This window comes from Notothenia rossii (genome assembly GCF_949606895.1).
Source record: "Notothenia rossii genome assembly, chromosome: 6".
Lineage (NCBI taxonomy): Eukaryota > Metazoa > Chordata > Actinopteri > Perciformes > Nototheniidae > Notothenia > Notothenia rossii.
Window position 1 is genome coordinate 69,280,396 of NC_136909.1, and position 26,015 is coordinate 69,306,410.

Sequence of the window (26,015 nt, forward strand, 5' to 3'; positions counted from 1 at the left end):
AATATTAAAAACTAGCACCATATTACTGTCATCCTAGCTCAAATCTCCATGCTACAGAGTGTGATGCTTTTTATTCAGACCAATTTTCCATTTCTCACGCTGGTGCAGAGAAGCAGACTGATTGCACTGTATTGTCCAGGTAATTTTCCAAACTGTAGGGGGTCTCAGTCAAGACGTGGAACAAACAGTCTTTGGCTCTGATTCTCCCAATGTGAATCAGACTTGGGTTCTTTCTAAGAGATGTAGCAAGCTCGTCAAGCTATTTAAAACATCTCTCATACAATGAACAAGCTCAGTCCTGGAATAAGACGATGTTGACTGGCAGGGATGAATCCATTGAGAAATTGTGCAGGTAGATACTGTGTGAGAGGGGGCTTACCTTGACCTAAGATTGACTAAGTGTGGAGGTTGATGATAAGATAGGAATACAAATGTATGCAGAATCCTAGATACTGAGGAGGAGGCTGCAAGTCAAATTAGGAGCCAACACCGAAGCTCACAACAGAGAAGAGAGTAGGAATAGAAAGAAAGCCTGATGGATATGATCGCAAAACAATGTATTAGACAAAGCCGTGAAATGCATCAGGCCCCTAATTCTTTGTTTTTGAGCTAACAGATCAACCGTCAGAGCTTATGATAAACACAACTAAAGAGCAGTATTGGATTTAGCATTCTTTTATTTAAACAAAATACTTTATTTAGATTTTTCTATAAAATATTTGAAATTGGGAACATCTTGACATACACATACAATTTAAGTAACCATTTCAAGGAGATTATTTGGTAGGATTTTCTATCTAAAATCCCTTTTTAAAATGTTACAATACCCATGAAACAAACAAAACCAGTACAAACAGGTTTTTAATCCTGAATGTCAAGATAATTATTTATAACATCCCACATTAAACTGACAACCTTTGACAACAATAATAATAGGGGGCTAATGGTTAAAGAACAAAAACAATACAAGTACAAAGAAATGTAAGGGGTTTAAAGATAAAAGTGCTAAAGCCATGTATTATTAAAACGACAAACTTTAAGAAAAACAAATCAAAACGGAAACTTCAAAATAGTTAATAGTTTAACTGTCATTTAGCAGTGAAGCTGTCCTCTGCATTGTCTGGTTGGGATGCACTTTTGCTCCCTGTGATTGAGAGTTTTCGAGCTGGGCTGTTCATTACTGGCTGTTCAGTCCTTGATCAGACATTTGACAAGTGCTTAATCAGGAAAGCGGCCTCAGAGGAGCAACTGAAAGTTAATTTCCACACTTCGGCTTGCGGAGATGAATCTGAAGCGTGTGCAGACGGGCTAGCTGCCTTAGTCATGCTTTCAGGGTGACCCCTGCCCCTCGCATTTGCCAAGATTACATCCAGACTGACAGCACTGCGCTCGTCTTCATCATGCACCAGCACGCAGCGCACATCTGAGCACTGACGGAGTGTTAAGTCATTGAATTGGGGACGGTGGGGCTCTGTCCTGACAGAGCGTGGAGTCGGGTAAAAGACAGCATCCTCCTGCACCATGCCGCTGGGTGTCAGTGACTAAAAGCTGGGCCAGGGGCTCAGTGTAGTTATTGGGACTGATCCGCACCCCAACACCTGTGTACAGCAGTATCTGCACTTCGCCTAGAGATACTGTTCCTTCTTCCATGTTACAATGGAGAAAGTACACCAGATCAGCAAGACTTTTCTGAATCTGGCAGCAGACCTTTAAACCAGCATCCAGCAGCAGGTCAGGTACAGAAGCCTGCCAGTCTAAAGACAGCATCATCGGGTTTCCATGAAGCAGCGGGTGCTGAGACACCCTTCTGTCCCAGGGGCAGATAACACCAAGTATGGCCGAGCACAGGTATTTGCTAAGGTTCTGGCTGTGGGTGTAGACTCCCAGGATGCTCTCCTCTGAGGAGCCCATCAAACGCTGACTGTGGGCTGCTAAGCCTATCTGCACCTCTTTCAGCTGCACCAAGGGGAGCTGATGGAACATAACCAGGTGCCCGGAGTCAGCAGTCAGGGTGAAGAGGCCGGTCTCTGCCAGGACCAGGATGGCGGGGCGAGGCTCGGGTTGGCTGCACTTGGCAACATTCAGCCAATTGAGAGCTACAATCTTCTGGGAGTTGTGCAGTGAGGTGGAGATGAGCGTCTGAATCTGAAGATTTGTACGTCGTTTGTGTTGTGGAAATGTATTGAGTTCTCCAATGCCTGATCTTTGTCTTCAGGCGAATGGATAACCACTGGGTTACTGATGTGTTTCACTGGTAACAGCTCTGTAGTGAGTGTGTGTCCTTGTTTGAAATGAATATCAGCTTTGTCTTGCTCTTGTGGTAGCTGTAGATCCTCAATACTGTTATTCCTTGTCGACGTATCTTGTGGAATTAGCTGAATGTCATTTGGCATTTCTTCTACCATTTTCTGATGCGTCAGTATTTATGCAGCTCTGACTTATCTTGACTTCTTCATGCTGAAGGTATCGAGTGAACTCCGTGTTGATGTGCTGTGTGATAGAAAGATCTTCAACCATGGAGAAATGTGACTATCCTTTACCAGAGAGAAGACCTTGCTGTCCTTCACTACAGACATATATTGACCCTCCCTGACCAGAGAGAAAACATGACCAGCGGGCCCCAACATGCTGTACACCCTCTTTCCTGACATGCTTCAATACTGAGGGAGAGCTCCACAGGAGATGCCCTGCACCCTGGTCCCTGGACCAACCAAGTAACTCTGCTGACCAGAGAGCCCAGCCCAGAGTGTTGAATTGAGGCTGCTGCAGTCTCTACCTCTGTTGTAAACCCCTGCAAACCTCCAGATTCATCCATCTCTGCACAGCCAAAAAGGCCCTCGAAGATAGTTTTCTCAGGCGGACAGCGGGCTGCCTGACTGCAGAGGGGCTTTATGTCGAGCTGAGGATGAGTGCTGTTCTGTGGGAGGACAGACGTGGAGCGAGTTCCTCTGCTGCTCTGCAGGTGGGACATGCTGCTTAATGAGCTCCCACCAGAGTCAGGTCTCTCCTTGTAGCAGTCAGCCACGGCGCCTTTGATCTTGTTAGCATTCCCCTCTGGCTTCGTGCCACATCCATCACCCGGGCCCAGGACACTTGTCTGCTGGAGGCTGGCATCCCCTGACCAAACCTCCTCTCTCGCTTTCCTCCGTGGCCACTCAGACAGGAGCCCCGGCCCTGATTTATGACACAAGTCCCCCTCCTGCTCCCGGCCATCCCTGGTGCTTATCCCATCCTGTAGTGTGTCTCTATCCATCTGAATACTGGTGTTAGGGACAGGATCTTTACCAGGTATGACCTAGTTTGAATTGTGTAAATGGATGAGAAAAGGAGAAACAATGAGGAAATAAAACTTCTGTACAGAGCATTTAAAAAAAGTCCTAGTTAATGTATGCAATGCACTACAAAAATAAGCACTGCCATTGCAGAGAAGGAATTAAAATAACCATTTCATTCAGCCCCATTTAAAAAGGCCTCTTTATTAATGTTTTCAATTATATTTGAACAATAAATACATGCAAAGGAACATTTTGTGAAAAACATCAAGGTACGTGTATAAACAGGAGTACTTCAAAAGTGTTCTCATTGCCATGTGCGTTGGTAGAGTGACTGTCATTTAAACCCTATTACACTTTTCTGTAGGGGTTTCAAGGAAAATATGTGCATAATAAACAAACACAACAAGCCAAGGGAAAAAGTATTTCATGTCTCGTAAAAATCTCTATTGAGCCTGGCTGGAAAGGGGGGTAGGAGGTATTGACATTTTCTGTTTTGCAAAAGACTAAAGGGAATAGTACTTCAGTTGCACAGTGACTTGTTCAAGACTGCAGAAGACATTTCTTACTTTTGCAGACTCTACTTTAGCTCATTCAATATCTTTAAAAATAATCCCAAGTCATATAATTCATGCAGAAAATACCCATGGCTCATTGATTAAATCCTTATTTCATTTAGATCTAATCAAGAGAGGGATTTGTTTGGAAAATTAAAATATGAATACATACTGCATTGATGAGCTTTTCTATTGTGGCTGAGGTTAGACAGCTGTGTGGCACTATGGACGCGGCTGTCTCTGCAGACTGCGTTTCCATCTGGCTGAAAAAGGACACAGTGAAGCGACAAGAATTAAATAATATCTTTTCATATTCTTTTAGAGAACAAAAGTTGCGTCTTGATATGGGGAGGTGTGTGCACAATACATATGTGTTTATATGCCTATCCACAATGCCAGCCTCTTTGTTTTTAAAAGCTAATTTCATTATTTGCTGTGGTGAGACACTGGAGACTTCAGTTTGCAGCCAAAAGACAAAACTGCACAAACCCCAAACCCCGCCTTCACAAAAACCATCCATTAGATTTGAAAAGCAAACAGCCCAAATGGCTGGATGAGATTAGAGCCTCTCTACTAGCTGTGAAATTAAATAGAATGTGTGCATGTTGATTTGAGGATTTACATACAATTCTCAGCACTCTAGAGGGGGGAGCAGAAACCAAATATACAGCTCAGAATGATTTCTGACAGTAAACAGAGGCTTTGGCTCAGCGCTGTGTTGTGGCAGCTCGGTGAGGGAGGAAAGTGGGAGCGCTAAAGCATTGACAACATCAACAAGAGGGATCACAGGCCGGGTCCTCGTGGTGATTAAAGGATTTTTTGCAGATCCTGAGGATCAGTACAGAGGATGTCCTGCACTCGGCAGATGTTTGTCTGCTCGCATGAACAAATTGAGGGAACACTGATCTGAGATTTCTAGTCTCAGAAGCAAGCCACATTTTCTTGATTCCATTTTGCTCTCATGCAGAGGTTTACAGTGATCTTGCTGTGGAATGACTGCTGGTACACAAACAATGATTCATTAACATCACCACAGAGAGCACAGTTCGCCTCCATCTAACTCACCCGTTGCCAGTCTCTTCCATCTCTGCCCCTGTTGCCTTTCTTTCTGCTCTCGATTGATGGGGAGCCCTACTGTTTTCCTTTGAAAGTCTTTTGATGTCCCGGTTGCGTCTGTTCAGGTTTTCTTGGACCTGCAGCCATTCCACCTCCCGCTGGTTGAGCTTCTCTTCCATCCTCCTAGTTATCACATCATGCATGCACACCCACACAGATTTCACGGAGAAGTCCTACATCCCTTCATCTGCATCACATCTCATTGCATACATTTCTGGATCATTTTATGAAACTCCAACCCAGATATTTGAAAGAGACACATGGGAGGTTGACTAAAAAGCTTTAAAGTAACACAATTATGAAAAAGATAATCAAAGCCTTCAGAGCTACATTGTTGTAGGTAGGCTTGCTCTGTCTGCACTAAAGCTAGAAGCTGGAGGTGTGGCACAGGAGCTCCTAGAGTGATGGATGTTAACCAGTGTGAAAACACAATTTCAGAAGATTCCAGTGTCTAATAACAGCCTGTCAGTGGTCAGAAGGCGGCAGAGAGTAAAGTCGCCACTTGGCCTTCTGGCCGGAGTCGGCAAATACTGAGAGGGTTGTCAGATGAGGGACTTTCAGAGCTAAGGGTGCCATTAAAAGCTGCATGGGTCAAATGCCAGCTAGCCTGCTCCATCACTGAGCTCTCAGAGTCCAGACTCTGCCGTGTTTGAAAGAGCAGTATTTGAACTTGGCTCTGGTTACACATCCATTTCAAAAGGAAAGAACACACTGGACCGACTTTTACTAGTGCACATGAGTGTGTCTTTTGTGGGGTCATGAACTAATGCACATTGCAAAAGCATATGACCTCGCAATAACAGACAAACCAAGCTTTCTTGACTCTTCTAGGAGTTTCCATCTCATGTTTCCAAAATAAAAGCGCAATTTAATTGGTTTCCTACACCTCATGCTTAGAGGCAAGGCTACATGAGAAAATCTGCAGTCAGCTGACATAAATGCTTCTTGACATCTCATAAATAAAGATCAGTGACTCAAACATCTGGATAAAGATACAAATGTGAAGTTTTGCAATGTATTGTTAAAGCAGCTAGCCTTTTTCCTGTCCCAAATTTCTAGTGAGCAAGTCTGTGATCCAACTGATGTAGACAATAATAGGAGGCTTGCTTTGTTGCAAAGGAGCAGCCCCTCCAGCATCGGCAGGTCTGTTCAATGATATCTCCTGTCACTTCCAGAGCTGAGCAGATATCCAAAGCAACCATTTGAATTTAAAGTATTTGCTCTTTTTTCCCCACTGAGGCTCATTTCCAAGATGATCGGGCGAACTTAGAGATCAATTCTGTCCTTGCTGCAAGGGATTTTATGCTACATGGACAACAAGCAGAACAAGGATGGAATACATATCCAAGCAATGAGAAGAATACACATTTTAAAAAACCTTCCCTCTCTGCCAAACAGATGATAGTACAGCATGGATGAGAGGAGGTGGGTGTTTAGAGGGAAATTAATAAGCAGTGTATTTTGCAAAATGTGCTATACTTCCGTATTTGCCTCTGTGTATGTACACTGCAAAAATAAATAAATAAACGTATCAGTCCTGCTGCTAATCTTCCATCAAGCTGTCTCAGTTTCCGTCAACCACAGACTCCCGACTTCAATTCTTCTCCATCTTTTCGCTCACTCTGCGATACCGATTTCACACATAAACCAAGTGTTTTGGACACAGTGATGAAAACAGGCTATGTGTTTGACTAATTGGGGCATTGAAGTTATCCTCCAAACACTCAGGTATTTACGCCTCACATACAGGTAGTGTCAGACCAGCAGATCGGGGGAAACGGTTCCAGGTGTCGGACTGAAGGCAGTATGAATCACCTGAGCGGGGATACTGCAATGAGAGGGAAATTACATGTCAGCCAGCTCTACACGCTGTAAAACATCAGGGAGGGTTATCAGATCATGAGACTCGGGGTGTCTCAAATTGCTCACTTTCTTCAGTAGGTGGTGAATCACTAGAGAGTGAATTGGATTTTGGGCACTAATTCAATGAACACTGAGTCACTGACAGATCAATGACCTGTCACACAGTTCCAAGGCAGTGGCAGCGTATAAAGATCAGTCACATTAACACAGTGCCTTTCAGAGTTTGGTAGGCTGTGTAATAAAAAAATAATAGTGAGGAACCATAACTGACAAAAGAAAATATGTCACTTTTTGTTAAAGCTACCGTAAATACGATTTTTATGTATTTTCATATATATATTTGCTTAATATTATTAATGAATGGCAATATCCAGATATAGGTTACACAAAGGCAACTAACATATTTTTTTGCCCAATACAAAACACAAACCTCGACACTTTACCTTCAGCCCATTGGGAAAACCAAATATTAAAATTGTACACTAAGACTAAGGTTTAGGAAAGCATGATTGAATCACTCCAGACATAATAGTGTCAACACTAAACTAACAAAATACTTTCCGTATGAATAAACGCAGTATGACCAAAGGCATTTTGCACACCTAGAAAGTTTGATACATCGAAAAAAAACAGCTCAAATTTTCAAGAAGGGCATTTTGTTTTGTATATATTAACCACATGTGCAAGATATAAATGACTGATTTAAAGACATTAATTTAGTGACATAGATTCAGAAAAACAATTATATCAGGGGCTTATATCGTCTGCAGTTATCACTAGATGCTGAGACACTTAAATGTGGACTTTGAATTGCTGCTATGGCCATAGCTGATGGTATTTCAAAAGAATGCAGATTGAAAAAGAGCTAATGTAAAATGGATCTGGTGGGAGTGGAGCAAACAAATTATGTAACTTCCCATCAGTACTGCTGCTTCTTCTTCTTCACTCTGCATTTTAGGAGTTTAGGGGAATCTGAACTTTAAGTGCACTGCAGTAATTTTGGAAACGGGACAGGGGTAGTTCCCTACCTGCAAAACTCAAGGCTTTTTTTGGACACGCCCTTGGGCTGTAGAAGTGGAGTTTGCCTGCTGTGTTTTCCACTGGCTCAGCATTAAGCATCAAAATGGCTTTTTTGTATGTTCCCACCTCTCCTCACAGAAATGCTGCCATGATTTATGGCTTTGATTTGGTTCATGCGCCCGATGAACATTGCTCAATAAGCAGGCACAGTGTGGAGATTGAGGTGGACAGGGTTCAGTTATGCTTGGGTCACTGAGAGTTGAGAGCTATTACACATGTCTGCATGCGTCTCACCCTGGGTTCTGCAGCATAGCCTCGGACAGAGTCTCTGTAGAGTTGGACATGTCAGTCAAGGGCAAGCTGAAGGCAGACGGCAGCCCGCTCTGCAGACAACAGAATGAGACAGCACTGTGAAATGTAAATCTGGCAGTGTGAGAAGAGTGACAGCTGCCTGTGGTTGATTTGCAGTTATGCGATGATTCAATTAATAGTATAGGCTGTATGTCTTCAGTGTTCATCACACTGTTTTTCACAAAATGTAACAGGATAGATTGAAAAGCTTTGACAAAATTAAGAGGGATGTCAAAATCTCAAATCTGGTTAATCAAAACCCTTCCAAATGAGGGCAAACGGCATGAAGATATTACATATTCCTAAAATAAGAAAGCACCTTTAATATATAACTAGGTCCATTTAGTGGTTCTGTAATATTCACATTTAATATTTAACACCGTTAGACTGCAATTTGCTATTTGAAATATACCGTTTTAAAACCAGAGTTACACAGGGCATTTTCAGTCTGCTGGCATATTTTAAGACTGAGGAAATGTAGAACTCTAAAGACCATCTCATTTGAGATCGATGTTAAAAATGAATGACAAAGACTCTTCTCGAGACCACAGCGACACCATTACAGCCAAATAAAGTGGATGTCTCCACTTTATTTGGCTGTAATGGTGTGCAATTTTCAATAATGCAGAGAGCTGTCAGAAAACAGAAGTACAGCTGTGTCTGTAAAATGGTTCCTGAATACATTTTGCAACATAAAATGTTATAAAGCAAGAGGAAATGCTTAAAGGAGACAAGATTAGAGTTGTAGGTAAATTGTACCAGACTGGAACTTACTTTTTAACTTGCAGGCAGCGTGAGTGTTACAGCAATCTTTTTCAGATTGTGCAACTGCAAATACAAATGCTCACTCCTAGTTTCGACAGAGTTTTTCCCTCTGCCATGAAGCCGAGTGGTGCGGCACCTAGGAAACAGTATTTGTATGCACTTTGTCTACCATCTTTGGAATGGAAACCTGCATACTGGCCTCTTGGTGTAATCTGCTTTGTTTGTGCTCCTCTCACAGACACATTCAGTTTCTGTGGATGGTTAATCTAAATAGATTTAGAGTTACAGACATAACTTCAGTTTTATTTTCCTTCACCCGATTGGGGTTGTTTTTAGTACATTTGGGAAGATTTTGTTTGGAATATCCTTTTATCTTCATGATGTAGGTGTTAAGAAATGGACAAACTTACGGATACTGATGTATTTAACCTCGAATAATTAATCAAACCTGAAAAGACAGAGGTGATCTTAAGAGTGGAGATGGTCTTCAGTTAGAGATTTGTTTCTATTTATCCATTTACCATATAATGCTAATGTGATTTGATACTGTCTAACAATAAAGATGTACTTGACCTGCAGCACACAAGTAAAATGTATACAAAAGTTATTTTAGAACAATATATACACAAAATACTTCTAATCTGCAGTGACCGTACCCCTGTTTTTTATGTGTTCAGAACAACTCCGGGCGTCTGCCTCTCGCCTATAAAAACGTAGTAACCAGATGCCGGATTGTAAAAAATGGCAGACATTGGGTTGAGAAAAACATAGATATAGTTGGACAAAGCTTGTTTCCAAACGAGAGTGAATCGGAGGTTGGTTCGCAACCGCGAGCAACAGAGGCGCGGGAAGGTATTTTGAGTGGGGGTGCTGAGGTGCTGGACTCCAGTGAACACTATTACGGGCACTATAGAGCACGCACAAAAAAACTCCCCACACGCAAACACACAGTAAACCCGCGACTGTTACAATGAAGGCTCGATAATCAGCTCACGGCATATAGGCAGGGGTAAAGTGCTATTTTTTACGAGTGGGGAGCGGACCTCACCTCCTCTAGGGGGGTCCGGGGGGATGCTCCCCCGGGAAGATTTTTTTTAAATATTGAAGTTAAAAGCATCAATCTGGTGCACTTTGAGAGCAACATTAAGAGATCTATGGATACATCTCTCAACACCCAGATGAAACACAACTATAAGCAGATGTTCTTTTTCTTTATGGATATTTTACAAATCACTCCCCTTTCAAACTGTATTCTTGTTTTACTTCCATATAGTATTTCATAACTGTTTTTTCTTTATTCTCTTATGTTTTTTATAACTATAATGATCATATGAAGGTGTGCCCGCGGAAATAATCTTTTGAATAATTTTTGACCAAACCGTTTGAGACCCACTGAGATAACTTAGACTAAAGTTAACTATTTAAACACTCAGAGAGTCCTTTAGCTCACCTGAGCCTCTCAGTCTGAGAGGAGAGCTCTCCTCCAGCTTGTTGTGGAACAAACAGCTCCGTATGTCCGTTAGTGCAGCTAGCTAACCAGATGCTAACAACACGGTCCCTGCTGCTGGCACCGGTCCCTCTCTCTCTCCCCCTCTCTCACACACACTAAATGCGCTATTTCCGCACACACACAGAGCCGCGAGCTTGAATGACACAAGCACACTTTTATTTCCACGCAACTCTCTGATTGGTCTGGTGTCTTGCCTCTGTTGCATTCACTGAACACGGGAAATTACAGTCCTGCCGTCCTTTCTAGTGTCTTGATGAGGTTCACGTAAAGCAAGGTTAATGTATTATATTATTGAGGTAGAATTGTCCGGGGCTACAGAAAAAACATTCGGGGCAGGCCAAAATATTATTTTACCAACAATGTGGAATTTATTGGCTACATATTACACAGATTATGCACAGCGGGAGCAGCAATACCCGTCAAATAATAATTCAGACAGGGGAGCTCCGCACCCCCTGCCTGCCGCTAGGGGGTGCTGCAGCGCCCTCAGCACCCCCCTTCCCGCGCCCATGGCGAGCAAGCATCCTGACCCATAGAGCAGTGATGTGGCTTCTAGTGTCATTGCAATCTGTAACCAGCAAATCCTACTCCTTCTGCTTTTAGTCTGTCAAGCACACAACCATTGTATTATTAATTCAACCACTTATACAGTCTAACTTAAGAATACTTAAACATAAACAAATGATTGCAGAGGAACACTGGTTGTGGTTTCTTCAGAAGAAAGGGTGCCTTCACACACAATGGCTTTTTAAAAAACACATGGAAGTGAATGAGAGCCAAGAGGGAGCTGTTGCAGGTCGGGCAAAAAGCAGCGAGTTTTAAAGTGACTGCACCTGGCTTCCTTTCAGAGAGAGCTTCTCTGAGGTCAAAAACAGTTCAATATTTGGGAGAGATTGCTCGCTGTGTGCAGGTCTGGTGCTTTTTTATGAGCCAATTAATCAGAACAAAAGGAGTAGAGTTTAATGCTAAACAGGCAAAAACAAGCAGAAAAAGCCGAGAAGCGGGCAGTAGTTTGTATTCTGATCAGAAAAAAAACCTGCATGGGTCACACACTGGCGGTGTTATTGTGGAGTTTCTGATGTGGAGTGAAGTGTGAATTAAGTTCCACATGAGCCACGTTTGCTGAAGAAAGAAAATATTACAGCTAGTAGATATGGAAACAAAGTGCATGTTGCTGACTGGCTTTACACAATTAATAATAAGGAGAAAAGGCAGCCTCTTTTCTGAAAGAGGCTCTCAGCTATACAAAAACAGCAGGATGGCATGAAGAAAACACAATAGGACTGTTTGTACCTGAAGTTTCTTTTTGAGCTAGGCAGCTTCAGTCGGCTGGTTAAACCGGAGTGAAGTTCCACCGCCTAGCTTTGGTGATATCACCTAGAGGGGACAGGAGAGGAATAGCATGAAAAAAAGCAACTAATTTAGTGGCTGAAGCTTAATATTTGCAGCACCAAACACTGAATTATGTAATACACTGGGAGAAAGACTGGCAGAAGTAAGAAACCTTCAGGAATGGTGCTGCAGGCCTGCCAGGTAACCTTTGGAGGTGTGGCAGTATCTATAATGCATGAAATCAATCTGCAGTGAACTGTCTCTGCACTGAGCTTGAGGAAAAGTTGACAAATTGCATAGAAAGTTCTCCCAACATTTTCCTCTGTTGAGGCAAAGTGAATGAATTGCCATGAAGAACCCAATCCCAGACTGATTGGCAGTGTCCTAGACCAGGGGGATGATTTACCAGAGAAAATGGGAACTTGAGGAGTCTTGTAAAGCTATAGAATTGAAGTGATATTAGGGTTTATAAATCAGACTCGCACTCATATGGCCACATCCACAGATTTTCTTGAGGTCTCCTCTTCATTCCTCACCTCCGCACAGCAAATACTAATCTTGCCACTACTAATGACTTCTGACGAGTGACAAAGTACCTGAGAGGGCAGCCTGTGATGGATTCCAGCTGCCGTCGGACTGAAAATTACTATCATTTGTTCAAGAAAATACCTTCAGATGCCGCCGTTTCTGAAGGGGATATTGGATAAATTGAAATGGTTATAAAAGAGACTAGCGTAGCCAGGCCCTGCGCCGCCTGGTTCTGTGTGCAGTTATTATCTCTGGAAAGCAAAGCAGTGTGGATGAGGAGGTAGTAAGCGGGGAAAAGCTTCCAGCCCCGGATAGAAGGGTCTGCTCAGGGGGGCAGGAGTTTCAGCTCAGGATCGGCTCTGTCCTTTCAAAGGTTAATGCTCTGGCCCACTTCAAACCTGTCGGGCCTATCAACTCCATCTGCCAATTAAATGGAGGGCCTGAGGCTTTGTCTGGAGCTTTGTCTGGGGTCCCTCGCCCTTCAAAATGTTTAGTAAGAGAAATGGCATCTGCCCTGTGGAGAGCTGTTTTCACAATCCACTCATGCCCCAAGTGTGTGCTGCCGTGGGGGTGCCAGGGACACAAAAGTGGATTTCATTTGCAGATGTGATGCAGTGATCTCATATCACTGCATTCAAAATGGATGAGCGGGTTACTGCGTCCCACCAGCCAAATAATTGGGAATCTGAATGAGAAATCTTCATTATTACAGGCACGCCTCCCTCCCCCCCTCCCTTCAGGTTCATTAAAAAAATATCAAGAGCATATTATTCTTTGTAGAAATACTTACCCTGGGTCAGCTGGCAGGGCTCAGTTACCACAGAGCTGTGGACTGAACACAGCGCACCATCCCGCGGGATCAGATTCACAGGCCCAGCACGGTTCTCCAACACACAATGTTCACTGAGAAGCCCAGGACCACGAAGCACTACAATACAATTAAAAATGAAAGCATAGACATACAGCTAATTATCAGTTTAATACAGAACACAGCTGTTGGGAACATATCGCACTATCCTTGACTCACCAATACCCTGACTGCATGAGGCTTCTTCACTCCCAATCAGCGTTCTGCCCTCCTACAGCGAAGATTAAAAGGTCATGATATAATATGCAAGCTGTTTGGCAATTAACGGAAGCAATGGACCTTGACTGGTAATGATTTGAGACAAATGTTGAATAATTTGCGTATTATGTGAAGTTCAAATGATTCACTTTCAGATAATACAGGGCAATTCCACCGCTGAGCATGTCTTCATCAATGCCTATCAGATGAGGCAACTGGCAGCCCAGGAGCACTCCACTGCCTTTCTTCTTCAGAGCCACAGTCTCCTCCTGCAGTGAATATACCATGGAGGGGAATAAACTCGTTCAATAGCCTGTAGCAGGAATGGCACACAATATAAAATAAAAATGCTGACAGACATTTAATGGCAACCAGCAGAAAACTGAATTCTTTATGACTGCTCTTCCTTGTCTGAAGGCCAGGCAGAATAGCAGCGTTCCAACCATGTGTCGCCGTGAAGCGGCAGAGTGGCTAACGGCAAGAGAGACACCATCAATCATTCAGATTATGGTGGCGAGAGTCGAACTGTACATTGTGTTCAGCGAGCGAAACAGACGCAGTGCTGCCGGTCACATACACATACACACAATGGGTTGTATAACATGCGCCATTGCCTTTATGGAGACAAAGCCATAAACACTGCATGTGAATACTCTCGAGCTTGTATAGTATGTCAACTTTAGATAACAGCAACAAACTTCAGGTAGTTCTATGTCATTTACAATGTGTCTGATGGGAGTATTGCATGGAAGGTCAGACTGAAGTGAATTCCTGTGAGGGAAAATCATGTCATGGCAAAAAATGAGTACTATTTGTTGAGGACAGTGAATAAGTGTACTACAATTATTCATTATAAAACTATTTCATTGGGATTTTTTCATTTCCTCCAATAAAACAGGGCATTTGTTTAACATAAATGCCAAATCTTAGAAATAGAGATTCAATCTCTATATTTCACACATGGGCTATTGATTAAATAGTGACACACAAGCAACATTACAGTTTCATGAGAGCTCAAACTTGACTGATTGCATAAAAAGAAAAAAGAAATCATTTCATACTGCTTGTCCAGAAACCTTTGATAAAAAAAAAGGTATTTAATGGTGTTACAGCACCTCTCTACAGAAAGGCGATAAGAGGTAGAGAAATTGATTTAATCATTGAAAGCCATTTCTAAAAGCACAGGACAGCTACACTTAAAGATCTGATCTGCTTCACTGCCTCCAACAATTGTTGCGGAGGAAATGTAAAAGCCTGAGTCACACCACCTTACAGCATGCGTGTCTGTCAAGGGGCGATATTCATTTAACTTTGTATAAAGAAGTCATTTAGTGTTATATTTGTATTTCTTACTTGCAAATTAAGCTTTAGAAAAGACCAGACAGGCAGCAGACAGAATGACTTTGTTGAGGAGTTAATTTGCCGATTAAATACTCAGCCTTCGACAACCTACAGGGTTCAAAAGGCATTCTGAATTAAGCCATAAAAAGAAACCCAACTCTCGAGGCAAAGTGTTAAGGCCGCTAACCTTTTCCTCCCAGGGCAATGGCTGTGGTTCAATAACCCAGAGTCTACCCAAGCATGAGTGGCCCCTATCAGAAGTATTCTTCTGTTAAGCTGGTGGACTAATGCCTCACATTGCCATGGATTATCATAAGTACCCCCCTAAGAGGCAAAGCAGAAAATCTCACATATGGAGGATTCAGAGGCAACACTCTGCATAAACTAGTTTCCCTCTCTTTCAACCTCCTCCTGCTCTCCTTCGTATAGATTGGGCGGTGAAGTGAGAGACGTGTCCACCACCAGCAACACCTCACTCATTGGCAGTTGTGAGAAATCCTTTTTTTTCTTAATGAAGAAGGAGAGACATCGACCCTGGCCCCTGTACTTAATTAAAAGGGATTCTTCACAGACTTCATTAAAAAGGTGAGGAGGAGCCTGGCAGATTAATGCACTGTGTCACTCTCCACGGACATCAGGAACAGATGAGATCTCCCAACATCCACACACAAAACACAGAGTTGCTCCTCACCACACCCAGTCAGTCAGTCTCGTCTGTGCGGGTGCTATGAGGACAAAATGAAGTCTGCTTTGAGATGGAGGCAGCTGGTGAACATACTGTAATTAACTGTGGCCCAGACCAGCAGCCAGTCTCGGGCAGCATTTAGGCTCACATTAAAGCCATCATCTGTGGTTGTGCAGAATTTTTTATGGGTTTTTCTCAGCGCTTTGACAGTTCAGGTTCCTGCCTTTATTAATATGCATTTCAAAAACACACTATTCCAACTAATCCTTCTTTCCAGACTGCCCATCAGCCTCGTCAAGTGGAGCAACTCGCCAACAGAACAGATAAGCAGCAACTGAACCCAGGCCAAGAAAAATAACGTCTGCATTTCAATCTTTCTGTTACATTAAAAAGGTTAATTTCCATGAAAGAGCTGTATTTATACCCAAGAATATTGCTCTTTATAAAATTTCAAATGAAAGCGCATGAAGGGAAAGGCAATTACATGGCCAGCTTTTTAAATGGCATGAAGCCTTATATTCCACAATGGTAACCAACAGAGAGGGATTGGCATCTTATTAACAGCCGTTTCCATTTCTTACTCGCCCCCCTTTATGTTTTTTTGTGGGTTTTTTGCATGTGAAAACAGAATCTCAAGCAGAGAGTTGTTGTTCTGGCCGTAGTGTGAATGTTCTGTGTAATTAGCTTGATATGCACTCTGGACATCAGCATGTTGCCATGCATGCAGTTTGTTTTAATAACTAGAGAGGGATTCAACTCAATAAAACGATCTGGGCTCCTAATCAGTTTATATATTCTCATCTATGTGTCCCATTCAACTCATTTTCAATATATTATTGAAATTGTAGCCGAATTCTTATTATCTGTGTCATTCATTTGTTTGAAGAATGTGAAAAATGGACTGGGTTGTTATTAGTAGAATTTATATTTGGGCCTCAGTTGGAGATGTTAGTCCTTATGCATGAATGGCATTTATAACACATGTGTTCGCCATGTGCATTTCAGACATGGCCAGATGATTTCTTCAATTTAATTTAAGAAAAAGTCAATCTAGTTTGGAGCTGACTGTGAACAATCAAAAGGTGAGCTGCTGATGAGAATATGTAAAGGTCATGAAATGCAATAATGACCTGAAAACTTATAACTGCTGACAGTAGGAAGTACATTGGCATTAAACAGAGCCAGGCTGAGAGCATTCAAGGCTTAGGTTGCGTCTTTGTGCTGATTGCAGCGTGTTTGGGAAGTACAAAAAACACTAAGATCAAAGAAACCCCGTTTCATTTTATCTTACTGAAATTGAGGTTCCTCCCACCACTGTGTTATAATGGGGAACTGAAAGAGTGGCTGGGGAGCAAACTGCACTCGTGAAGTAGAGCTACTCACAAAATCTGTGCGTGTGTGTGTGTATAACCCTGAAGTAGAACAACATTTCACTTTACCCTCTTCCTGCCTTTTTTGTTCTCTCAATCGGTCGCCGTCTCTGTCTGGTAAGAGGCTGCCGTGGAATCCATCTCATATTAATTACTTTCTCTTTCCCACATGCCCTGTAACCAATCTGGGAAGCTGACGATGAATAACTTTGCATTCTAAATCTGCTTTGAATACAGAATTCTAAATTCTGTTTACACCCCTCTTGGTCAACTTGTCTCCTTCCGGCCCAGGCAGAAATGTTCATCTAGCTCTCAGCAGCAGCATTTACTGAATTAAACCCCCCCAAAAATATGAGAATCGAAGAGTTGAAGAAGAAGAAGCTCTTAATTTAATGTGTTAGGTGATGTAGAGTATGCAATATGTATAGCCCCATACACAAGGCCATTTGTTAGGAAGAAACTACTTTAAATAAATTCCCCAAATGTGATTAAGGTTTTGTTTGTATGGTATGTGTGCTGAATTTTGAAACGGCCACTTCAAAATGGGGCTGGATGTGCTTCTCTGTACCGAGCTGAGCACATACACCACCTCTAACGTCTGTGCAGAATGCAAATGCACAGCAAGACAAATGTCAAATCCATAAAGTCATTCATCAAACACTTAGACTTTCGGCCACAACAGAGGGCTTGCTGGTCACCAGTACAGTGGCCTTTTTTGCCCCGGTGTCACGTTGCATCGTGCATCATAACAGGTGCTTCTACATGAATGGGCACAGCTCTAAATAAGGCATATTTTTCATCTCAGCCAGCAGAGATGGACGATGTTGCCTCCGAGCACAAAGCCATCAGTGCTTGACCATGTGAACAGATTTACAACGCTGTAACTTGAAATAATATGCCGGATAGTCAGAAACACAAGTGCCATATGGCAATAATCAAGACCTTTTCATTAGGAGTACCGACAGCTGCTAATGAGTTCAAATACACTGCCATTAATAAAGGGCTGTCACGCAACCCAATGTTACCTGTGAACCACATCATACAGTATGATAATGTTACAAATCCAACACGCATATATAGCCAACATTCATGCGTAGGGAATTTTAACGTCTTACACAATGGCTTCCTAAATGTGTAGCTTCACTCTGCCATTCTGGTGCAGAAGTCAGAAATGTACAAATCTTTCCATGTCCAGGAATCTGCTAGAAAGAATCATGTACGATCGTGACAACATTTCTCTGCATACTTTCTGACTGGCACGCTTCAGAGTTCAATGCATAATGCAACAGGCTACTTGGCAGAGTACAATGAGTCCCAAACAGATGACATTTGGTGTTATTTGAGAGGTTGGGCACAAATTCAACAGGAGGAAATTTGTTCCGTGTAAACTCTGCAGTTGGCACACAGAGGAATTTTTTGTTGCAGCTCGGGGTCTTATAAAAGATGCTGCCACCCTGTCCCAGCTTAGAGACACCATATTGGGTTGAAAGAGAAGGCACGTCTGTTCTGTTTTTCTTTGTCAGTCTCCCCAAACACTGTCACGCACACTAACTTCACGATCATTACAAGGACTCAGCTTTGGGATGCCATTTAAACCCTAAATAGATGGAAAATTAAATGTAAATGTCAGGTCGACTCTACTCTCATTAGCCTTTCCACTCCATGAAGTGGCTGTGGTTTACAAGACTTGCAGTGACACCAGCTGGTAGGTTGTCTTTACTGCAAGCAGCACCATCTGTCAAAACTGCTGCTGGGAGAATTGTCGCTTTGTTGATTGGTAACTGTTAATAGATTTATATTATATCTATATTTATAGAGAAAACCTTCACACTTTATGTACTCAGTAGTTTCTATTTTACGTGCATATATCCTTCTGTACCAATCTTAAAAAGGAATCAGTTTTACATTTCAAATAATAAATTGCGGTTCGGACTTTGACTTAACTAAATTGGGGCCAAGAAAACAAAGCAGGAAACAAAAACGTAAGGGCACCTAACAAACTGCCGCTTTGAGAGAAACAACAACGCTCCAAATAATATAATTTAATTGTATAAGTGTAGGTGGCATTTTATTCTGAAATGTTAACCCATCTCTGTTCACAAACAAAATGATAGATGCCAAGCAACAGGGTTTTGCAGGAAGTCTTTGGTTGTCTTTAAAGTAGTAAGAAAAAAGTAATGTATAAAGAAATCCTAGTTATCCTCGAGCTCATTTCAAAGAATCGAAACAAACAGAATCTGGCTTTTGTGGGTCAAACTAACTGCTGTTGAATAGGTCAAAGGGTATTTGCACCATAGGTTACTTTTCTTATCTCTTTTTTAGTAAAAAGGGTTGTAAGAAGAGTTTATGTCAACAAATTTGTGAATCAAACTCAGGACAAAAGTATTGTGGAAGTGCCTGGATGTTTTGGTGGACGTAGTTATACTTGTAATATAAATAATTACAAAGAAAACATGGATTTGTAGACTTGGTTAGTCTTTTATGATAAAATAATGTGTCTTTGGGCAATTGTGCATCTTTTGTGGGAGCATTCTCTTGTTTTTCTATACTTAAAAACTGTTTTAATATGATATATTAAATGTTGCTCTACCTGCAAAATACTGCGAGTATCGCCACATTTGCTGGTCGACTCCTTGATCAGTTCTAGGAGCTAGGGGGGAATAGCAGGTGTATTGTTTACAAAGAAAAACATAAAACCTCCCCCACATTTCCGTTTGGGAGAGGATGACTCACCCTCGCCTCATTCTGATGCAGCTCCTCCTCTACCTTCACAGAGGAAGATGGCTCCACACGGGAAACCTGGAGAAGTAGTGAAAAGACAGCCAAACCTACAATGTAACCTTTGGATAAAACACTGTCAGCATTCATATTGCAGTGTGCTCAATGGCCTTTTATGTGAGCTTGAACATATGCACTGCAGGACCTGATCAGCTTCTTCTAGTAGCCCTCAGAGTCTGGAAACCTCTGCCCACAGCTCTCTGATCACCTTCACCTTTTCATCTTAGTTCACCGTGGGAGAGTTCACTGTGTTTTTAGCTCAGCTGGCGTAGCGCAACGTGCTCAGGGTCTCCAGGTAGTTCACATTGGCGGGGGAGATGGCTGCCACGAGGAGGGAGGAAAGCACACATAAGATATGTGGAAGAAGATATGAGCAATGAGTGGGATGCACACTTACTACACACACTACTGGAAACAGCCTGAAATGTCTTGGTGTCAGGTGGAGTTCACATACTTGGGATCATAGCAGTCAAAGAGTTTCCACCCAGGCTGTCTTTCAGTAGCCATGTCAGCACAGAGTCTCTGTAAGGAATGAAGTTATTCTTTTTTGTTGACCGACCTCCCACACTAAGTTCAGCTGGAAGGTCACACAGAGAGAAAACACTGACTCAGACAACTCCAGTAACAAGTGAATGTTTTTCTCAAGGTCTATAGATAAATGTTTTGGGTTGCTGGGTATGCAGACAATACATTGAATTGCATATGTAATTCCAGATATGAATTTGTCAAGTTAAATTTTACCTTCCAATAAATATTTGGAATGAAACCTGACATCCAATTACAGAATAAAGAAACAAATAAAACTGTGTTTTATTTTTGAAAAGAATGGATCGATAAGAGATAAGGAATCATTGTATTCTATACTAGGTCAGCGGTTTTATCCACTAGTCGGTATGGTGGATGAAATTGCTGCCTTCGCATTAAATTATTGATTGGATTGGCTGAATACTAGAAGAAGATTGTGTGTCATGGTGTGTCAGTCCTGCTGTAACTGCCATTTACCCAGAGCAGAGATCACACTGCCCAGGCAGGATGACCTGGGATTTGTTGATGTTGGCGCCTTCCTTCAGCCTGAAGTCTGCTCTCTCGCTGCCTGCCAGGTCCACCAGGTGGAACTTACTCAGCGTCTCACGGGGCACCTCCGCATCAAACCACGCCTGTGGCATGAAATAACACTACTGAGCCATCCCCAGTTCAAAAGAGGCAACTACACATGGGAATACTTGTATGCGAAATGGCAACAGTGCTAGACTTTGAAGATGAAGTAAGCATGTTGGAAATTATCAGTACATAAAACAGATAAACAAGGTTAAAGAGCTCCTAAGGGATAACCTTTACGAACACCCAAAGAGTTTGCAGGAAAACTTTTAAACTGACAACAAGCTCACCTGGGTGAACCTGATGGTGAAGATGCCGTGGGAGCAGCTGCTCGTGCCGTTCATGCCGGTGCTGGCTGTGGTGCGGTTGGCATTGCCGAGATTTATCAGGTCCTCCATGTCATTGTGATTGTGAACTAAGTGCTGGGACAGATCTACAAACGAGTTGTAGTTTGCATTAGATTTTCCTGAAGTTTCTACAACAAGACATAGACATAAGATGGCACATAAAAAATACTCTCCATAGGGTCCATCCCTGGGGTGCACTCTCACTCTCAAGCCTCCATACAGTATGTCGGTATAGTTTTCTTGATGAGAAGGTCCTGCACACATTCATTATAGATCTCCAAATAACTGGTGCCAAGACAGAAAATACAAAACCAAATACAATCTACGAGATTGTACACAAGGCCACAGATTAATGAAGGTTTACAGTGCTATTATTGATGGCAAAGCACCAAAAGGAGAACAAAACAAATTGCTATTTTTCTTGTCTCTATAAAGATATGCACAATAGCTTTAAGGACAAATTGTTGTGCATGCATTGTTCTCCTTGCAATGGCAATGAATAAACAAACATTATGCAAAGTAGGTTTCGGCAGAGCACTTCAATCAATACTGGGTGTGTGCAAGAAGCAAAAGGACTATTCTGAGTGGCTGACTAAAAAACAATTGAAGGCATGGAGCAATCAGGCTTCATGAAAGCGTGACACTGACGGAGTGATGGCACATTCTGAAACAGCTTTATGCCATGACATCACACACACCCTATCACAATATTCGTATTAGTTTAATGCTTTAAATAGCATACAATCATAATAATATCATGCACCAAATGGTTGATCATTTGTAGCCTTATGGAGGATGTGAATGATCAAATAATAAGTAAAGCCATACAATGAAACAGTCACTAAAAATACACTATATGTGAATCGGGTAAACAAAGGCAATTTTAATAATTACCATATTCTGTCTACTAAAACCAAACATTCAAATAACATCTGTCTTTCTGTCTTATCTGCAAGATGAAGGTGATTATTATTATTTGGAAAGTAATGTGTAACTCACATTTCTGCTGGGTATAAACCAAAAAATAAAATAAACTACAAACATATCAGCTGTAAGATGAAATCAAAAAATACTTTTCAAACTATTCAACATTTCTCAGGCAAGGCTTTGCAAAGCCAGACAGTTACAAATAATTCTACAGATGAATAAAACCCAGATAATGTGCCAGCAGCACACATGATACCAAATGGCAAAAATAATACTTTCGCAGTAGCTTGATGGGCTAAAAATCCTCAAATTATCTCCCAATATAATCATTTAGAAGCAGAGCTGGGACATTTAATAATGAAACGGATATTGCGATGAGTCTGTTTATTATCTGGGACATTATTGTAATAAAACCTTAATGTTGTCTTTTATGACAAATGGTCTGCATTATAGTTTGGTCGAGTCATTTTCTGAAGTGAAATTAATGTCTTTACCTGCTTCACCATCATATGATATTTAGATCATTCCACCGACAACAACAAGAACAACAACAGGGAAAAACAGCTCGTTACCTAGAAAAGGACCTATCTTTTCGATATGTTTCACTTCATTCTGACATTTTGCTGTCGGTATCAGCTGGAAGGAGCACAATTGTAATCTACATGTGTGTACTCATTTTTGGGTGGGCACAATGCCTTTGGGCACACATTAAATGCACTGCAGTTTAATTTTGAAATAATGAAAAAAATAGTATCTGATTCTGCTTTTTCTTTATTTACTGGCCATTTTCCCAATTGCATCATAGAGCATAACGTACAAAGGTAGGCCTTACTTTTGTATTGAAACTGCAATACTGACATGTCTATATCCAACACAACATTACCTCTCCACATTTTTCACAAGATAAATGTTTTAACTTGTGTACTCTCAAATGGCATCAAAGAAAGCCAATTGAACTCTGATCCCACATGTTTTTTGTGTGGAGGGCAGACAAGACAAGCTGACATGCTTTTCCACATGATGTTTGCTTTCCATTTTTTTTGTATTTCATAAATGATGAGCAAAAGAGTTGTAGTGGTGTTGAAAAAGGCTTTCAGTAGCAGTTTCTTAACCCTTATATTTAGAGATCTGCAGTTACATCTTCAAGTTTATCATTTTGATGATCGGAAAATGAACCTAGCTTCGAATTCACTTCCATTAACCAATTTGTCTTGCCAACTCTACATGCTAAGTACCAAAGAATGCACATGCCCAACCCCTGCTGCCAGTCTCTAATATGTAATGGGTAAAATACTCTCCTGAAGTCTTTTTGAAGGTTTGATGTTTAATGACTAAAGTGCAGAAGTAGATAAGAAGTATTGCTATATAAATGCATGATGTTGACCTCTGTATGGAAGGACACGGCATCAATCTTGGCTCTACGAGATATCTCACTGAACAAGCCCTCACAGATCTGTGGGATTAAACCTTTGTTGTTCTGGGACAACAACAAAAAATGTTGTTAAAGGTTTTTTCTTTTTAGAAAACATTAGTGTAACAGTGTTGTTTAAAATTATAATTTCATTTTGCTCCTGTTGTGTTCTTCTAAATGTAGGTGTGTCTTTGCCATTATGTGACCCCAACTCCGCATATGCAAAGAGTGCTGAACAACAGATCATCTGATATGGAGTTACTGAAGCATAAAAGCAATTCCACTCTGAGCTGCATGCCCTCTTGTTTTAATTACAAAGTAACAGATAGAAAGCATTAAGAGCCATATATAATTATCTGGGATGTTGACAGCAGCTTTGCTGATGACCTTGCACAAGTCTCCTGGTAGACAAGCAGAAAGGTCATTTGTTATGTGAAATGTCCATTGCCTTGCAAGGTGAAGAGAGAAAAGCCCTGGTATGCTGCCCTCATCACATTTTCTGATTAGTGTGGAGAAACATGGAGATAAATGGAGAGACTGGGAGGGACGTCTGATGAGACTGCCATCACTTTCTAATGTGTTGAGGAGTCAGTGCTATGAGCTCGAGTATTCTGCAACGTAAGCTCTACAGTGAATTTGGTGACATCCTGGGTCTCCCTGAAGATTGAGGGTCTAATTTAAAAAGGGCACGTTTGAGATGCAACTTGGAAAGCTATGAATGTTTGTAGGATAGCTACCTTTCAAGATACATTAAAAACAAAATGACACATTAACCTTGGTAAGAGTGCTGAGAAAGCTGAGAGAAGGCCTTACTGCGTGACCCATCATGGTGTAGGATTTTCCTGAGCTTGTTTGGCGATAGGCAAACACACAGTCGTTGAAACCATAGACTGTATATATAAAGGTTGAAACCCTCAAATGCAGCTTTCAGGACATCAGACCCCAAGTCAAGAAAAATCTGATGCAGCAGAAAAAAAGTTAAAATATCACTTAATTGGCCAACAATACAGTAGGCTACAAATCATTCAAATGGTTGAAACTGATAAAGAATAAAGAAACCTTTTCCTGGGATCACTGGCGGCACATATCAAACCCGGGCCGGGGGGCGGGGCCACATGACCGGGCCCTTTAAACCCAATAAAGCTTGACAAAAATATCGGGAGTCCGGGGTATGGTAATCTGATGCTCGTGCGTAAAAAGTCGCTCAGTCAGTAAGATTAAAATTTAAAACAATGTTTGAAAGAAAAGTAACTAAAGAAAAGGTGTAATATTTAAGATTTCGTTTCTGCAAAGGGTATAGAAACGAAATATATATCAGAGATAATAATGATATAACATGACATAAAGTCCAACAAACCACAAGGACAACGAAAACCGACAGCCAGCCGCCACCATGAGAGCACAGCAGTGTAAAATTGGCACGGCGGCCCATACATTCACGTACAAGTAGGCTACTGTACAAAATAAATTTGAAGTGTACTCCCCACTACTTGAAGGGCACTCGGCGAGCCTTGCGCTCCGCGAACTCGTCCACAATCCGCTGTATGTCCAATTTCTTGGCTCGGTCACTTTCGATGGACAGCAAGGCCAGTCCACTCAGTCTCTCCTGTCCCATCGTGTTACTCAAATAGTTTTTGATGAGTTTTAATTCGGAGAAAGAGCGCTCGGCGGTTGCCAAGGTGACAGGAAGAGTCAGAAATAAGATGAAGGCTGTGCAAACCTCACTGAATGTAGATGTTACTGCTGGGTTGTAAACAATGAGCATTTTTACCAGATCCGCGACAGATTTTAGTTTTTGTATTTTGTCCCTGAAACAGGTTCTGAAAGAAAGCAGCTGGCCAGGGAAGCTGGCGGCGATGTCCCGACCGTAGTGCTCTCTAAGCCGCTGGGCAGCTTGGTGTAAATCCTCATCCTTTGCTTGTAGTAGTGTGTTGGGGTGAATTGCCTCAAACATGTTCACAGTTGCATTTAAGATGGTGAATCTTTGGGACAGTTGCTGGATGATTATATCGAGACATGCATTGAAAACGGTCACCCGAAAGTTGCTCTCTGCGTCAGTGAGGCGGCTGTCTTCAGAAAGTTCATCAAAGTGTCTCTTAACTTTCCTGGCCCTGGTTGTTTCAAACTGTGTTTGACTTCCCCATTTAGTAGCCAGGGTAAGAGTGGCGGACTTCGCCTCATCAAATTGTACCCTATACTCCACCAAAACACTGATGGCATTTTGCAGTAGAGTAGATGCTTTGAGAATATCCGCGTCTTTTGCTTGCATTAACTGTGAAGCACAATTTATGCTTTCCAAAATCTTGGTCTGCATGTTGACCAAAAATAGAAAGCTAAATTTGCTTATGGCATTCTTGAGTACACTTGCTTCATTGCGCTCATCCTTTTTGTCACTGGTAAGGGATATTTTGACGAGGGCTTTTATAATGTCTCCATATCTGTGCCTTAACGCAACAAGCGCATCATGGCGAGATGACCAGCGAGTGGGACATAAGCGTTTTAATGTGATAGTTCTGCTCTCTGGCGTGATTAACTCACTGAGCAATGCCCATCGTTTGATACTGTGACCAAAAAAGTTGTAGAGCGTCTCTACAGTGTCATAGAACTGCTTCACTCCAGGGACATTTTTAACAGAGTCCTTGAGAGCTAGGTTGAGATTATGAGCAGCGCAATGAACA

At 41.8% G+C, this 26,015-nt stretch overlaps 1 protein-coding gene across 11 annotated transcripts; it reads right to left on the reverse strand.

The window, feature by feature from the left end:
* Positions 1 to 659: 659 nt before the first annotated feature.
* Positions 660 to 22,779, reverse strand: kif16bb (kinesin family member 16Bb). Of its 11 annotated transcripts, none has more exons than XM_079688255.1 (13): positions 20,943 to 22,779; positions 20,557 to 20,711; positions 20,009 to 20,076; positions 19,769 to 19,875; positions 19,510 to 19,575; positions 13,530 to 13,649; positions 13,105 to 13,393; positions 11,748 to 11,831; positions 8,123 to 8,211; positions 6,693 to 6,773; positions 4,895 to 5,068; positions 4,002 to 4,092; positions 660 to 3,295 (listed from the first exon to the last, which is right to left on the reverse strand). In XM_079688255.1, exons 1-4 carry the CDS (start codon positions 21,261 to 21,263, stop codon positions 19,814 to 19,816), a joined length of 606 nt encoding a protein of 201 aa, XP_079544381.1. In that variant the 5' UTR covers positions 21,264 to 22,779; the 3' UTR covers positions 660 to 3,295; positions 4,002 to 4,092; positions 4,895 to 5,068; positions 6,693 to 6,773; positions 8,123 to 8,211; positions 11,748 to 11,831; positions 13,105 to 13,393; positions 13,530 to 13,649; positions 19,510 to 19,575; positions 19,769 to 19,813. The 11 variants fall into 11 exon arrangements, with proteins under 11 accessions (XP_079544381.1, XP_079544380.1, XP_079544382.1 ...); XM_079688254.1 differs by having other exon boundaries at positions 19,700 to 19,875; positions 20,943 to 22,778; XM_079688256.1 differs by having other exon boundaries at positions 4,895 to 6,773; positions 13,105 to 13,242; positions 13,342 to 13,393; ... (1 more) ...; positions 20,009 to 20,131; positions 20,943 to 21,414.
* Between the last annotated feature and the right edge of the window lie 3,236 nt (positions 22,780 to 26,015).

Bases quoted from the DNA above. Each gene is read 5' to 3' on its own strand.
- kif16bb (XM_079688257.1), bottom strand. From the start codon at position 5,088: ATGCATGATGTGATAACTAGGAGGATGGAAGAGAAGCTCAACCAGCGG. The intron at 4,093-4,894 runs GTGAGTTAGATG...GTCCTTTTTCAG, and splicing joins ATGGAAGAGACTGGCAACGG to CCAGATGGAAACGCAGTCTG. The intron at 3,296-4,001 runs GTATGTATTCAT...AATTCAAACTAG, and splicing joins TAGAAAAGCTCATCAATGCA to GTCATACCTGGTAAAGATCC.